The following is a 16200-nucleotide window of genomic DNA, read 5'->3' on the forward strand; positions in this document are numbered from 1 at the left end:
ACGCTGATAAGTTTGCCTCTTGGGCCAGTGAGAAACCATTAATGTGATTTCCTGCTTTTGCTAAATATATAGACTTCTTATGAATTTGGTTTTAATTATTTCTTGGTGTATTAATTCAATGCTCCATAATTCCCTATTTTCCTTTCAAGCTATGTGGAGCATGAAGAAGAGCCCAGGTCCTCCAACATTAACCGTTTCACTTTTCACAGATGCTACTTGACCTGCTGTGTTTCCAGAATTACCACATTTTATTTCAGATTTCTAGCGTTTGGAGTTATTTCATTTTTGCATTTGAAGCATGATGAGGTGTTCAGTAATCTATGGAGAGCCAGTCTAACCTGTAATTTTGTCCACTATAGCACAGAGTCCAGGCAACCAACCACACTCATACTAAACAAGAGACCCCCAGCTCACCCAACTCACAGACTGATGAAGCTGTGGCTGGAAGCATAGAATGAAAATTTTACTTTGATGTTGATTTTACAAGTGAAGGCATGATGTTTCAACACAGGTACAATCAGGGTATGCAAAAAAAAAGAGAAAATATTAAACCTTTTACCTCTTCAATAAAATCATAAAAGAAAAAAGAACAATTGAACTAATTAAAACTAGTAAAACCACTCAGCATTGTTTCAGAAGCTGATGTCTCCAAACTAATTTTTCTATTAAAAGGCTGTCACAATGTTTCATGCTGAAGCCCAACTGCATGCCTGCAGTTCACATACCACTGAACTCTTGCTATACCTTGCCTCGCCTCTCCAAGGTGTGAAGAAGCCAATTAATTTCTCTCGCCACATTTATTCTTTATGGTATGTGAATGCCATTGATAGCAGGTCAAATGCAGCTCAACGTGACCCACAAAGCCTAGTTCCTTTATCAAAAATGTGACTGATTTGGTTACATTCCTGGTTTTAAATTATGGCATTCTTAGCAAGCAAGAATGCTATTTTCATTAAAGGGGAATTTTGAGGTGAATTACTTGTTATTCACAAAAGAATTCAATGTCAGAATATTGGTTGAATGGTACAGCAATCAAATAATTGTATAAATGTATATAATGAGGCGATGAAAGGAGAGAAATCATTAACTTTCATTTTGGAATAGGAATCATAACATAAAATGAAAAAGGATCTTGTGCTTTCCCTGTGTTTATGAAGAATAAACTCTTCTCAGGCTTCCAGCCAGTACAGGTATTGATTATAACTGACATTTCAATGACAAACTCTGCCATCTTCTTCAGGAATGATGCCTGGGTGTGTCTAGACTGGTGGTATTTATACCTCCGTCACACATCCCTCCTGATTGGTTAGCCCTCGTTCAATCAGGTTTCTGTTCTCCCATCTTGTTTGCAGTCAAATTCCAATTCTTACTTAGAGCGAGGCCATTTGTGTGTCATAGTAGTTTTGTGCCTTCAGAGTCAATCCTCTGGCCATTGCCAATGCAGTGTTCTGCTACCAACGATTTCTCCAGATAATCCAAATGGATACACCTCCTGTGCTCCTTGATGTACATTTTCACCGTGCAACCCACCTGGCTGATTATACACGGCTCTGCATTCACAGGGAATCCTGTAAATGCCAGCTGACTGAGCCCCAGGTCATCTTTGACCAACATAAGCTGTGATTTGAGCTCCCTTATGGGTTTGTGGGTGGTGAAGGAAGCTATTGAAAGAAAACTAGAGGAAAAGAATTTTAACAAAGTTGAAGGTCTCGCTCTATGAAGAATTGGAATTTGATTGTAAGCAAGGTGGGATAGCAGAAACCTAATTGAATGAGGACTAACCAATCAGGAGGGACAGGTTACAGGGGTAAAAATACCACAGGACTAGACATACCCAGGCATCACCCCTGAAGAACATGGCAGAGTTTATCATCGAAACATCAGTTATTATCGATATCTGTATGTACCCAGCTGGAAGCTCAAGAAGAGTTTGTTTGTCATAAGATAAAACATTGTAAGCTTGTATCAACATGTCAAACACAACTGGAGCACCACACACCATATATAGGAAAGAATCCTGATCTATTATTTTAAAGTAACAGATAATATTGGATATACACCAAGATTTCCACATCCTCTTCTGGCTCTGTCCCTCACATTTCAGTAGCAGATCTGCTTTCACCAAGGTATATCCTCAAAAAGCAGCCAAACCAGCTGCAAATTCTAGACAGGTTCTGAAATTGTGCAACAATCCATCAGCTACCATCTTTGCCAATGTCTGGTCTCTCACATCAATAGTATAGTATTTCTACTTGCTCTAAGGAAACCTCTGTTATTCCCTTTCCCAAGGTAAGTGAAGGGTCCTATCTCTGACTGCTGACCAATAGCTGTAACACCAATCATAATGATACGCTTTGAGAGAACGGTAACAGCCTACATCAGTGCCAGCCTCCCAAACAATTTGCAGTCCCTGCAATCTGAATAGAGGAATAATACTGTAGGTCTGCAGAGAATGTCATATCCCTTGGACAAATTCAGCTCTGGATCAACACAATAATTACAAAAATAGTGTGGCCAGATATAGTATCAATGTGATTTGTCAGTTCGCAGATTGCATTACTGTTGTAGGCTGGATCAACAAAAATAACAAGACAGAGTATGGGAAAGAGATCCAAAACCTTGTGACATAGTGTCTGGACAATAATTTAGCTCTAAACATCAACAAGACAAAAGGAAGGTAAAAGAGCTGATTGTTAACCAAAGGAAATAGGTTTAGGTGAAGGAAAGAACACAATACTGTCTTCATCAGTGGAGCAGTAAGAGAATTTGATGACATTTCAAGTTCTTAGTCATCCAGTTCGTCAGCAACTTCAGCTGGTCCCTCCATAATGATGTGACAATTAAATCAGTGAATGTACTTTCTTAGGCACCTGAGGAATTTGGCTTCTCCCTGAGAATCCTCTCAAACTTACTGATACTCTAAAGTAAGTTTCTTGACAGGTTGCATCTCAGCTTGATATGGCAAGCTGAGATGTTTTGGACTGATGGAACATTACTTTCACCCAGATAAATACAGTGTGCTGAATTGTGTACCTTTTGTAAATCAAGAAGAATCTGTTTACTTAACAACTCAGATAAAAGCCAGGACCACAGTGTTGCAAGAATAGAAAACCATGTTTGAATTCACCCCAATAACTTCCTTGGCAACAGCGTCATCATTTTGTACAGCTGTCATTTATCAACTAGTTTAAGTAACAAGTGCATTTTACTCCAACAAAATACTGTGAATATTAGAAATGTTAATCCTATCTTCTTTTGTTCTCTTGTCATCACTTTTCATCAATACATACATACCCACTTCTATTAGAGCTTACCAGTTTGTGTCATTAACACTCCCTTTGTGTTGCCCAAATTGCTGAGCATTTATCATCAACCATCTCTGCATCTGAGTCATGTCCTCTTCTTGCAGTTACCATCAGGGAGGAGGTATGTTTGAAGTCCCACTTCACAGGTGTGGGAATAACAAATTTTCTGTAACCAACCTGCACAACTCTGACCTACCTCAGCAAAGAAACATAGCTATGGCTCCACTATGGATCTGTTTCTGATCATGTCTTCATTTTTTCGCACAGAATTCTTGTTTTTGCACAACCTTTTATTCCTTTTTCTCTCCACTGCTTTATATAATTTATGTGCAATTTATATGTAGTGTGTTGTTTGTATCTGTCATGGTCCTGACTGAGCAGCAGCAGGCATTTTAGCTTCGGCACTCCAGTTCCCCGGAGTATGGTTAGCTGTTGATGTCCCTTTAAGACTCGGACAGCCAATTATTGCCTGCCACATTCTTTCATGGGAAGTCTGTACTTAAAGCCCACGTGCTGAGCACTCAATACTCAAACATAGGAGTTCAATTTCTAGTACTATAAAATTGTGATTTTGCCTTTGGATTTTGTATGTAATGTCTTGTTGAGTCTGAGTATACCATCACATATAGCTGCCATATTACAGTATCTATGTTTTTAATAATGTTGTGCCAAGCATGTTTTTCATTATATGTACCTGTACCACACTGAATATGGGTAAAACAATAATCTCGACTTGTCTTCACTAGACCTGTGTATTTGCAGGATTATCTGATCTAACTTATCAGCAAAGAGCTTCGTATTGTGCAGCAAAGATAACACTAGAAACAATAAACATAAGTCATTCTAGTTATTCTATCCCACCTGGACATGGGGATGGATGAAAAGATGTGATTTGTAAAAAATGGTCTCACTTGGGTTTTTTAAAATCTATCAATCTTTTCCTCAACTTTTATACTCCTTGCTGAATCAAAGAATGACACAGATCACCACCTGACCCATAGAGTCCAGGACAGCTTTCTTAAGGAACTATCCAGCCACAGCACTTCCCCACTCTTGTTCCAACTACTAAAACTCTCCTCTGAAATGTTCTTTCTGAATTGGCGTTCGCCATCAGAAATATATTGTACAAAGGATAATAACATCCTCTCCAGAACGAGGGGTCACAATTTAAGGATAAAGGGAAAGCCTTTTAGGACCAAGATGAGGAAAAACTTCTTCACACAGAGAGTGGTGAATCTGTGGAATTCTCTGCCACAGGAAACAGTTGAGGCTGGTTCATTGGCTATATTTAAGAAGAAGTTAGATATGGCCCTTGTGGCTAAAGGGATCAGGGGGTGTGGAGAGAAAGCAGGTACAGGGTTCTGAGTTGGATGATCAGCCATGATCATACTGAATGGCGGTGCAGGCTCGAAGGGCCGGATGGCCTAGTCCTGCACCTATTTTCTATGTTTCTATGTTTCCTTATATCACTTTTGGTTCCTTTGCTGATCAGCTTCCATCTGTGCCTGCTAGTTACTGCTGGTACAAACAGTTTTATATTATTTAACCTGTAAAACTGAAACATTTTAATCTTGCCTAGTCAAATAACAGAAGGCTTTGAGCACTAGTAACAGTCTAATAAATCCTGTCAAGACTTTCATATCGTTCTTCATGAATGATATATAAAATTGAAAGTCATTTTTTCATCCAAGGTCTAAGTTACTCATTTGATAAAGATTGCTTGACATTATTGTTTCTGTACTCTTCATGAAGTAGCTGATTGCATATGAATTTATTAAGAGCATTCTCAACTGATCCTACCATCCTCCCTGAGTTGTAGGCATATCGGCCCTATATCTTTTCCCGAAACTCATGTAAAATTGTGATACCTTGATTACATCGACTCATGCTCTTCTCACCACAAAAACATTTCTCAGCATTAACTTTCTCTATCACACATCTGCCCTTTACATTAATTTGTACATACCTTGTGAAATTTGTGACTATCCTCCTCACTATGAGTTACATTTCTGTCTTTCATACAATAAGCTAATTTTGGAAAAATGTCACTTACCGAAACCCATACTAAATGGAAATTAGGAAATGGTTCTAACACCACCCTGAGGGGAGCATCAACATTTGACTAATGATCGTTGAACATATTGTAAGTCTGCTTGTTCACAGTGCCATTGTTTTTAAATACCATGAGCACATAGTCTGCTTTGTCAGATATTATTTGGAAGTCCATATAAAAATAACATACGGTACTCTCAGCAATACTCTGTTAAAGAGATCAGTTTGGAAATTATCATTGACAAGTTTAACAAGTGTCTCATCTGGAATGGAAATGTAAACGATAGTTGATGCCAATAAATAGAGCCTCATCTCAACATTCACACTCTCCCTCCCCTTCCCACAACTATCTGCCAACCATGCAACTCATCTGGTTGCACCTATCGCCTTCTAGCAAAAACCGCTGGAGGAATTCTGCAGGCCAGGCATAATCTGTGGAGAAAAAAATGGACAATCAGCATTTTAGGTAGACTGAAAGAGTAGAAGGAGAAAGAAAGAATAATGAGGTGTTGGGGGTGTGTGGGGCAAGAGTTGGCAAGCAGTAGGAGGATCCAGGTGATGAGCAGTTGACTGGCAGATGGAATCAGGTGGGGGAAGTCAGATTTCCCCATTGAGGCCATTCTTAGGGTGGAGGGGCAATACTCATACTCTACCTCGGTAGCCTCCAACCTGATGCAATGAACAAGTTCTCCTTCCAATAACTTTTTTCCCTCAGCTTCTATTCCCTGCTCTGGCCTCTTACCTCTTCTTCTTACCTGCCTATCACCTCCCATAGTCCCCCTCATCCTTCTCTTTCTCCAATGGTCCACTCTGCTCTCCTATCAGATTCCTTCTTTTCCAGCCTTTATCTTTTCCAACTATTACCTCCCAGGTTCCTACTTCATCCCCCTTCCCCCACACACCTGACTTTACCTCTCACCTTCTAGCTTGTCCTCCTTCCTCGTTTCCCACCTTTTAATTTTGTCATCTTCCTCCTTCCTTTCCAGTCATGATGAAGGGTCTCAGCCCAAAACGGTGACTGTTTATTCATCCTGTCTGGCCTGCTGAGTTTCTCCAGCATTTGTGTGTGTTGCTGAGTACTAGATTTCCCAATTATAGGTAATTTTTCTTTGTCCCTCTGTCTTTTTCTCTCTCCTTCTGTTCTACCCGTGTCCTTTCTCAAATTCTCCCCAGAAATCAATCACCCAGTTTCTTTCCCCTTGCCTACCTACTGCATCAGCTTATCACCTACATACTCCTCCCACGAGGACCCTTCCCCCCTCCCACTATACCTATCTGTTCACCTTTATCTGGTTCCATTCTTCAGATTCCTTTTTTTTATCTGTAATCCTCTACCTTTGACCTCCCAGCCTCTGTCACTATCTTCATTTGCCCACCCGCTACCAGAATCCATTTGCTAATCAACAACCCCCACATCCTTAACCTGGGTCCACCTATTGTTTATGATCTCATGTCCCACATCCACTCTTCACCACTTTACACTTTACTCCCTTCTACTTCAGTCCAGATAAAGGATCGCAACCTGAAATATCAATAGTCTATTTCCCTCCACAGATGCTGTCTGATCCACACAGCTCTTCCAGAACTTGTTTTTCACTCTAGAATTTCCACATTCTGCAATCTTGCATCTCCATATCACCTCTCAGTCTCTGTCACTCTCCTTCCTTTCAATTCTACACACTGGATGTCTTCCTTTTTACTCTTACCCCTGATATAGTGTCACAACCTGAAATGTTGATCATCCCTATGTCTCTATAGATTATGCTTGGCCCACTAATTTCTTCCTGCAATTTAATTCTTGGTATCTCCTTTCAAAGTTCATTAAAGTTGCAGTTTATTTCTTTTCATCTCAAACAATTTGCAATGTTTGATTGTGTAATCCTTGAAACTAGAAAACAAAGGGTTGCTTTTGAGGCTAATTTTGTCCTTGTTTCATGAATTTGCTTGAGGACGTGTCTTTTCTTCTGTTTTTTTCCCCTTTAAGGAGATAATTGATTTGCTTTCTTCAGATAAATCACAAGCACTGCCAAGAGCCAACTAAAACAGAGATTACTTACCAACAAAAATGAGCATTCCAGAATATGGAAATATATTTTCTGGAAAATATCTTTGAGAAGTAACTTGCAATCTGAAAATTACTTGGGATATGCGATGTGATTATAAATTGAAGATGTATGACCTCTATTTAGACTTTTATGCAATTGTTATTTTTTATTATAAAGATATACTTTTTACTTTACCCATCCTTTGCCTTTACCTCTTTTATTGCTTATTTTAATTGCTAGCTTATTTATTTTATTTTACTGCTAGTTTAAATACAAGTTTGACCAAACAATCACCATGTCCATTTGTTAATTGCTTCAGAATGTGCTGCATGTCTTATTCTCCAATCCAACATTCATCAGACAAATCATATTACTACCTGCTAATACTCCAAAACAGCTTTAACAAAAAAAAACTTCAGGAGAAGGGATGGGAGGAGATGGAGGGTAGAGATATGCATAAAAATTAATAGATTTAGACATGTTCAACAATTTTATAAGACATAGGAGCGAAATACGGCATCTGGCCTGACAAGTCTGCTCCGCCAATTTCAATTGATTGGTGTCTGTTTTTTCTGTGAGGATCAAACTTCAAACACACTTGTGAAACTATGCACGTAGCTCAAAACATAAACAATTTTTTTCAGCAAAGTATAATGCAAATCAATGGTATATGATGGCTGCTGTATTTGAAAATATAAAAATGATGTTTATGTCAGAATTAGGTCTAAATACATTGGCATATGTTGTGAAATCTGTTAACTTTATGGCAGCAGTACAATGAAATATATGATAAATACTCGTAAATATCTAGAAAACACTGAATTACAGTAAGAATATATGTATGTTTATTAAATAGTTAAGTTAAAATAAGTAGTGCAAAAAAATCCAACAAAAAAGTGGTGTTCATGGGTTCAATGCCCATTCAGAAATCAGATGGCAGAAGGGAAGTAGCAGTTCCTGGATCGTTGAGTGTGTGCCTTCAGGCTTCTGTATCTCCTTCCTGATGGTAACAATGAAAACACGAACTACACTAACTACAGTATAAATCTTTGAGCCAACATTGAGGAGTCTGAAGCCCCCTGACAATCAAGAGGCATTACCTCACTCCCCCTCCTCCATGTCCTCCTTCGGGCTCTAGTAGGAAAGAACAATGTATTCTTCTCTCAGGGCTTATAAATTCCAGCAGATCACCAGATTTCATTGGAGCAGGGCTTCTTTGAAGTAGGACTTCGGTTTCTTACATTCTGACATTATTTCCATACATCATTTTAATATCCACCATATGTAACCTAAATCTAATCCGAATAGTATGATGAAACTGTTAATATTGATGAAAAGAATAATAGGAATGATAGTTTTAAATAATTTTTTACTTACTCCTGCATAGAAGTAAGCCAGCAACATCAATGTCAAAATCATTTGGAAAATAGTGATCCTATGTCAGTCACAGATTCATTAATTGACATTCCATTCTTCACCATGCTACATTGAAATTGTCAGTGATCATGTATGGTAACTTTTTATTAACTATGTGCACTGCAGTATTTGAATGTTGCTAAATTGTAAAATGATTGACAGTTTTAGATCAGCATCCAAGAACTATGAGGGCCTCTGCTAAGTCAATCAATGAGTTTGCTGACCTAACCCAGGTTTTAGGTTTGTTAAACAAATTCCCAGGGAAGTTTTAACCTGGAATATTAAATATTCATGAGGGTGAGGGTGTAACATTAAGTTGTCTGATACCACAGACTATTTCTTTGGGGGAGGGGTGTGGAATATATAGAGCCCAAATGCTTTTTTACTGAAAATGAATTACTCAAAGCTTCCTTTCAACATCTAAATATCCAAGATAATTTTGGAGGAAATCCAAAATAAAATTAAGGTTTAAATTAACAGAAGTTAACAGACAACAGTCAGCAGATAATTATTAGCTGACATTCCTTTTGCATAATGTATACAATTGATTTTGTTGAGGAAGAATGTACAATAATATTGTTCAGTATGAAGTGTTTTATTCAGTTAAATATAAATGAGGTTTCACTTCTCCCTAGTACTACAAGAGAAAGATATTTTAAATTGTATTTAAATCTTGCTTTTGCAGTATTTCACAGTTATAACATGTATTTGCATATATTTATGTGCAGCACCTCAATCTGTTAACAATAATTAGCCTTTGAAGACTTTCAGAATTTCATAGCAGAGGCTAGTTTTAATTAGTTTTTTTGCTTTCCTGATCTTCATTGTTTGTAATTCAAATTTGGTTTAATAAAGAACAGTTACCAGGAGAGAGAGAAAAAAATGGGTGTACACAGATCCCTTACTCTTTAAACTCACCACTGCTAATTACTTAAGTATTTATGAGAACTGCATGAATTACTTAGTAGGTCAGATTTCAGTTCTACCTGCTGCATACAAGTAACTTTGTTGCATCAGTAAGGTTGATACATTAAATCAGTAGCACAACATTCTGATGGTCCCTTTGTGCTGTTGAAACAGAGTTCAGTGCGCATACAAGTTGTAAATTACAAGGTTAGACACATAAAGTAAGTAATCCTGTGCTGCTCACATAATAGGGGCTTTAAAATTCATATTGTGAATTTACAAAGTTTACTCTCTGAATGGCATGTGATCAGAGTAAAGTGAGACTGCTGGAAAACATTCAGACAAGGGGGACAGATTGGGAGTAAATGTGTATGGTGGGTGAAGTTGTAATCAATTCCTGGAAATGGGAAAAGGAAACAATACCTGTAGGAGGCTGGGTGGTAGCTGATGGCTTGAAAATACCTGGATAAGAGGGCAGAATTTAATGTGACACAACCAAACAGATGTGTTGGAAAACACAAGTACTTATACACAGTAGAAGTCAGATCAAAGTTGGGAATGCTGAACATTAATAGACCGACAAAAAAAGAGAGAGAATTGAACCAGAGAAATATTTCTGACTTTGAAATTCCTAATGTCACTGTGGAATTGGAGTCACAACAAAAGTATGAAGCATTGAGTGCATGCTACCTTCTTAAGAGCAAGCCAAAGGAAACAAGATACCTTTCTTGACCTTAATTGTGGTGATTTTCTATATCTGGGATTCCTTCATTCAATATTATCACCAGGTGGGTGCAAGCCAGTGCCAGAAATTGATACAAATGCCCAGCAGATACCACATCCTGGTTAAAGAGCCTATGGGATACTGCTTTGAAAAGACACTGCAAGAGCATTGCGCTCATACTTTAGTTGATCTTCTTGGAATAAGTAAGATTTAATAGATTGTGCAGGATTATGATAGATTTAGAGAAACAATATGGAGATTAATGCTCACATCAGCCAATGGTTTGAGGAGCAAAGCATTCAGATTTAAAGTATAAGGCCAAGAATTCAGGAAAAGTGTGAGGGAAACACGTTTTTAGTGGAGAGCTTTATGAATTGAAACTCCCTGGCAATAAGGATGATGGAAAAGACATTCTAAAAGAGAAATAAATAACCATGAAAGAACATTATAGGCCATGGAAATGAGCAAGGAAATGAGATTTGCTACATTTCTCTGCAAAGAGTGAGCATGGACTCATAATCATGATGGGCCTGAGCAAAGCCCAAAGGTTCATGGTAAAATATCAAAGTAGGAATTGATACAAAGCTATTATTATTAACTAGAGCAATAGAATTAAACTGTAGCCATTTCTTTGCAGCAGAAAGCTAAGCATTTGGTGCTTCCAAAAGATATTGTTTCCAACTAATTCTCAAGTTTAAGGTGAGGTTGAGCCAGTGAGAGGATGATGGAAAAACTCATTTCAGCATGTTCTCTCTCAAAACCTGTGTAAAATCACTCCAGCTGGAAAAAAGTACAACTTTCTTAAGCCATATAGTAGATAAAATTATTCAGACTCAGATCACAAATGCTGATGTAAGTATAAAGAACAAACTTCCTTAGAGCCTGCAAACTCCCCATTATAAACTTTTCTTGCTTATGAACTACAATTGTGATACAGCTTCAAAGTTCAAAGTACATTTATTATTGAAGTATGTATACCATATACAACATCGAGATTCATTTTCTTGCAGGCAGCCATAAAACAGAGAAACTCTATAGAATTCTTGAAAAACTCCACACAACAAAGACCTTCAAACATCCAATGTGCAAGAAAAACATTATGCAAACAATAAAAAAAAGTAAGCAACTAATACGCAGAACACAAACCGCAGAGTCACCAAAAGTGAGTCTACAGCCATGGAACCAGTAGCTGGCTCAGCACTGACATCTGCCCTCGACCTCGATGCCATAAACTTACAATCTGCACTTAAGTTGGCTAAACATTGGCTCGCATTTCATGCTCAGGCTCGGGCCCCACCTTTTCCATCTGGCCCGAAGTCCACTCCAGCAATGGCTGCCGCTGCCATACCTGGGAGTCTAGTTTGCCTGATCGTTCAGGATACCACAAGAATGCCAGGTCATTCAGATGGCTCAAAAACACAAATCCCAAAGAGAAATTACATGTAATAGATTCTGTGCTTCAGAGGAAAAGTATATTTGGTAGAATAACTAGTAGTTTTGACAGCTGCCTGGAAAATATCGGCGTATATCGGCAGTGTCATCTTGTTCCCAGAAACTCTGCAAAGATGTTCTTTTTGGGTGCTAGTGACAAATGACACCAAAAAAAAAATCACTCTCAAAGATCCTAACATTGTGCTTACCCCCATATCACTTCAAGGACAGCACAATGGTACTTTTACAGGACAGAAATGGGCAACCACTATATTTTTGCATAAATATACAGCAGTATAAAACAGAGATCATGCCACATAATTTCGTACAATAGCTTCTTTACACAGAATTTCTGATTTATAGAACAATAAAAGCATGATTTAACTTTTAAAATATATATTTCTTTTGAGTTTGAGGTTGCTTTCTGCAAAGCACTATGGCTTTCCCATTCAACTGTTCTTTTCAAGTGTTCCTGCGGTATATCCCTCAGTTATCAATCTAATTCTTTACCACAGACCTGTGCTATTGTGCCACACTGTTCTTGTACAGACTATCAAGCACACATTTACCCTACAATCGACTGCAGAAATATTTTGAGGCCAGGTTGATGAAGCTGTAAAGCAGCAGTTCTACTTGCTATATAATTGTATATATACCTGCCCTAATTATGTATTCCAATACAAAATCACCTGCTGCATCAAAAAGATCTTCATGTCACCTTTCAGTCTTTTACCAGTTATCTTTAATCCAACTTTGCTGAATTTTGACCCACTAACGGAAACAGTTCCACTTCATCTGTTCTTCCAAACCTATTCTCATATATCCGGCCAACCAACCCTGCAATAAGGAGAACAATGCCAGCTTCACTGGCCCTCCTAGCTACATCAACCTCTCATCCAGTAAATCTTTTGGTTGCCTCCTCTGAGATTTTCCAATAGTTCTTAAAATGGGGTGACTAGAATTGGACACAATAATCCATCCATGGATGACTTTCACCTTAGCATAACGTCTTTGCTTTATGTCCTCGCTTATGTAGCTCAAAATACATGAGATTATTTTAAACAACCTATTTTATAGTAGTGTTCAATGTCTCCAACACTAAAACAGTCAGGATCTTTTTTTAAATTTTTTATGCATTTTCTACAACACTACAACAACAAAAAAACCCCAAAACAAGATAGGAAATTAATACAGTACAAGATAAACATACAATAATAATATAATTTGCAATAATAATTGAAAAAGCACCCAAATTAAAGTCGTGTGAAGGAAGTTAGTGTCCCCCAACACCCCCTCAAGGAAAAAAAAACTCCAGACCAACCACAGCAAAATGTAGGAGATATAAATAAGAACATTCAAACCCCCAAAACTGTAAATACAAGTAAAAACAGAAGATAATAATGCCTACTACCAAAAAAAAGCTGAGAGTAAGGGATTGAAAAAGAAACTTAATCAGAAGATAGGTTATGAAAATATTCAATAAAAGGTCCCCAGACCTTATGAGACTTTATGTCCGAATTAAGAATTGAGCAGTGAATTTTTTCAAGGTCGAAACAGGACATAATATCATTGAGCCATTGAGCGTGTGTGGGTGGGGAACCATCTCTCCATCTAAGAAGAATTAGACATCTAGCCAGAAGAGAAGCAAAAGATAATGTTCGACATTTAGTCAAGCTCAAATGTATATCCATCTCACCCAAGAAACCAAAAAGAGCAATCAGAGGGTTAGGTTCTAAGTGGCAATTCGGAATATTACATAACGTTAGGAAAACATCTCTCCAAAATTTCTCTAGACTAGGGCAGGTCCAGTACATATGAATGAGAGAAGCCTCACCACTTTTGCATTTATCACATACCGGACTAATATTAGGGTAAAATCGAGACAATTTAGATTTGGACATATGAGCCCTATGAACAATCTTAAACTGTAAAAGTCAGTGGTGAGCACAAAGAGAAGTTGAGTTAACTGACTTGAGAATCGAGTCCCAAACCACATCAGACAAGGGGATATTTAAGTCATGCTCCCAAGCCATTCTGATTTTAAAGGATCTTTTAAAACATTTTTATATTCTTACAGCAAAAGTATGTCACAGCATGCTGCATTATGACTATCCACTACATGTACATCCATGCCGCTGTGTTGGCTTCTATGCTAGAATCTATTAGTTAATCCATACCTATTTAAGTTACTGTTATTATCCAGCATTTTTTTGCTTCTAAAAGCTTCTTGTCAATTTAAGATAACTGATTGCCCTTTTGCAGCAACTTATAACATATTCCATCTGGATCTCAACACTTACTATACTTTCCTACAACCAGACTCCTTAACACAATAAATCATATTTTATTATGACCAAAGAAACAGTTCTTTCATTGGTAAAGCTGAATGGAGTGTACTCATTTTGTGCCTTTGTCAAGCTTCCTACCTATGCAGCCGAAACTCCACTGTTCCCAATTCTTCTAAGCCCTCTGCTCAAAAGATATCTACCACTTAATCCAAATAGAAGGCTTCTGAGTTACCTTTCATGTTAGCAACACCTACTTTCATTATTTACTAACATGAATCTGAGATCTACTACACATTTCATTTTTCATTTCTCAATTTTTCCAGTAATCCCCTTCACTCCAGTACTACAGTATTCTCTTAATCAATATTAAGAGTTTCCATCATATTTTCCTGTCTTTATCCTCAGCACCTAGCTTCCTGGTTTCAGCAAATTCCATCATTAATGTAAAAAGAAAGTTCCATGTGACTAATTGTGCCTGTAATCACCACCTTCATGGCCATGCTCTGTGCTTTTCCATATGGGAATTGCAAAGCTTTCCTAAAACTTCTCAATGCTTCTTTAATCTGCTCCTAAGCAATATTGTATTTCATATTTCACTAAGATTTCAATGGTTTAATCCCAAAAGGCTCCTGTGTGGGTTACATTTCCACTATACATCCCAAGTAAGACGTCCCTGTATCTTGACATCAATATAAATAGTAACTAAAGAGGCTTAATTGGATACCTTTTCATTTAGTGCACCATTATTTTGGATGTCTTTTGTCAATTCCTATATTTGTTGTTTACGGCACATCTCAAAAATGGAAATTTTTGGAAATACAGTACTATGCAAAAGTCTTTGGCACACATATACTGTATAACTAGGATGGCTAAGATCTTTGCACAGTACTGTAGATGATGTCTTTACATTTACCAAGTAATGCTTAACATTACTGAGCTAATACAAAGCTGAGTACTCTTATTTCTATTTCCCAAGCATCTTTTGATTTTAACCAATAAAAAGTCAGACATGCTAGCTATGTGTGCATACACACACACAATACATATATATAAAAGGGTTTTGCACAGCACTGTATCATCAATAAATCCTCCTTTAAATGGTGCATAATAGGTAGGAAATGTAACAGTTCACTAGCTATAACAGCCAATATCACTTTGCAAATCTTTTCTTTGTGGCCCAGGCAAGAAAAGATTTTGTTCAGATAAATTTAGGCAAGGCTGGTGTTTTACAACAAAATTAAAAACACTGGAACTTGTGAGCTCAGCCACCTCTTGATTTAATGTGCTATATAAGTATTCTTTCCACAAGTTCAACTTAAATGCAATTCTAATAGAAATGATTGAAATCCTGGAATAGCATCATATTATTGAACATGCTTACCCTTTGAAAAAAATTTAGAACACATTCTGCAACCAGTGTAATTCTGACTTTCACTCAAATCCGTGAACTTAGAACAGTGTTTTTTGTGCTCCAAATAATATTGGAACATCAGGCTCATTCTGCTGAACAACACAACACAACCTGTCAGCATGTGAAATATGTATCTACCTGAAGAATGTGATGGGGCACCACAGAGCAACACAACTCCTTGTCCCTCTCGAACGGACACATTATTTCTTGATTTTCCTTTGAAGTTTTCAAGATCTGCACAAGAGAAAAGTGGACGATCTATTATGTAAGATCATGTCACTTTAAAAGCAATTTACTTGTACTTATAAACATGAGAGAAGTGAAAGACAAAAAGAACTTCAGCTATGCGTTGCTTTGCTGAAATGCTTTGAAAGACAAATTATGATTCATGTTGCAATATATTAACAGCTCACTAACATTACAGGAGAGAAAAATATCTTGTTATAAAGAATTAGAAATGAAAAAAATGAAAACAAAATTTACATTACATGCACACAATGTTGCTGGTATCATTAAGTTGCAGGATTTCCTCACAACGCAGAACTACCAAACTTATTGACCAAACTCTGTCACTGGTTTCCAACAATGCTCCAACAATGGACACTACACTTGAAAGTTGATT

The 16200-nt window shown here is 37.5% G+C and overlaps 1 protein-coding gene across 1 annotated transcript in view; it reads right to left on the reverse strand.

Annotated features, from left to right (window-relative positions):
• Nucleotides 1-16200, reverse strand: part of LOC132377892 (contactin-4-like) — a 1978611-nt gene that overhangs the window by 691192 nt on the left and 1271219 nt on the right. The window contains exon 8 of the mRNA XM_059944356.1: nucleotides 15717-15812. Coding sequence (XP_059800339.1) covers nucleotides 15717-15812 — 96 coding nt within the window. The remainder of the gene's footprint in view (nucleotides 1-15716; nucleotides 15813-16200) is intronic.

The sequence above is a fragment of the Hypanus sabinus genome, chromosome 19 (genome assembly GCF_030144855.1).
Source record: "Hypanus sabinus isolate sHypSab1 chromosome 19, sHypSab1.hap1, whole genome shotgun sequence".
In the NCBI taxonomy this organism is placed as follows: Eukaryota; Metazoa; Chordata; class Chondrichthyes; order Myliobatiformes; family Dasyatidae; genus Hypanus; species Hypanus sabinus.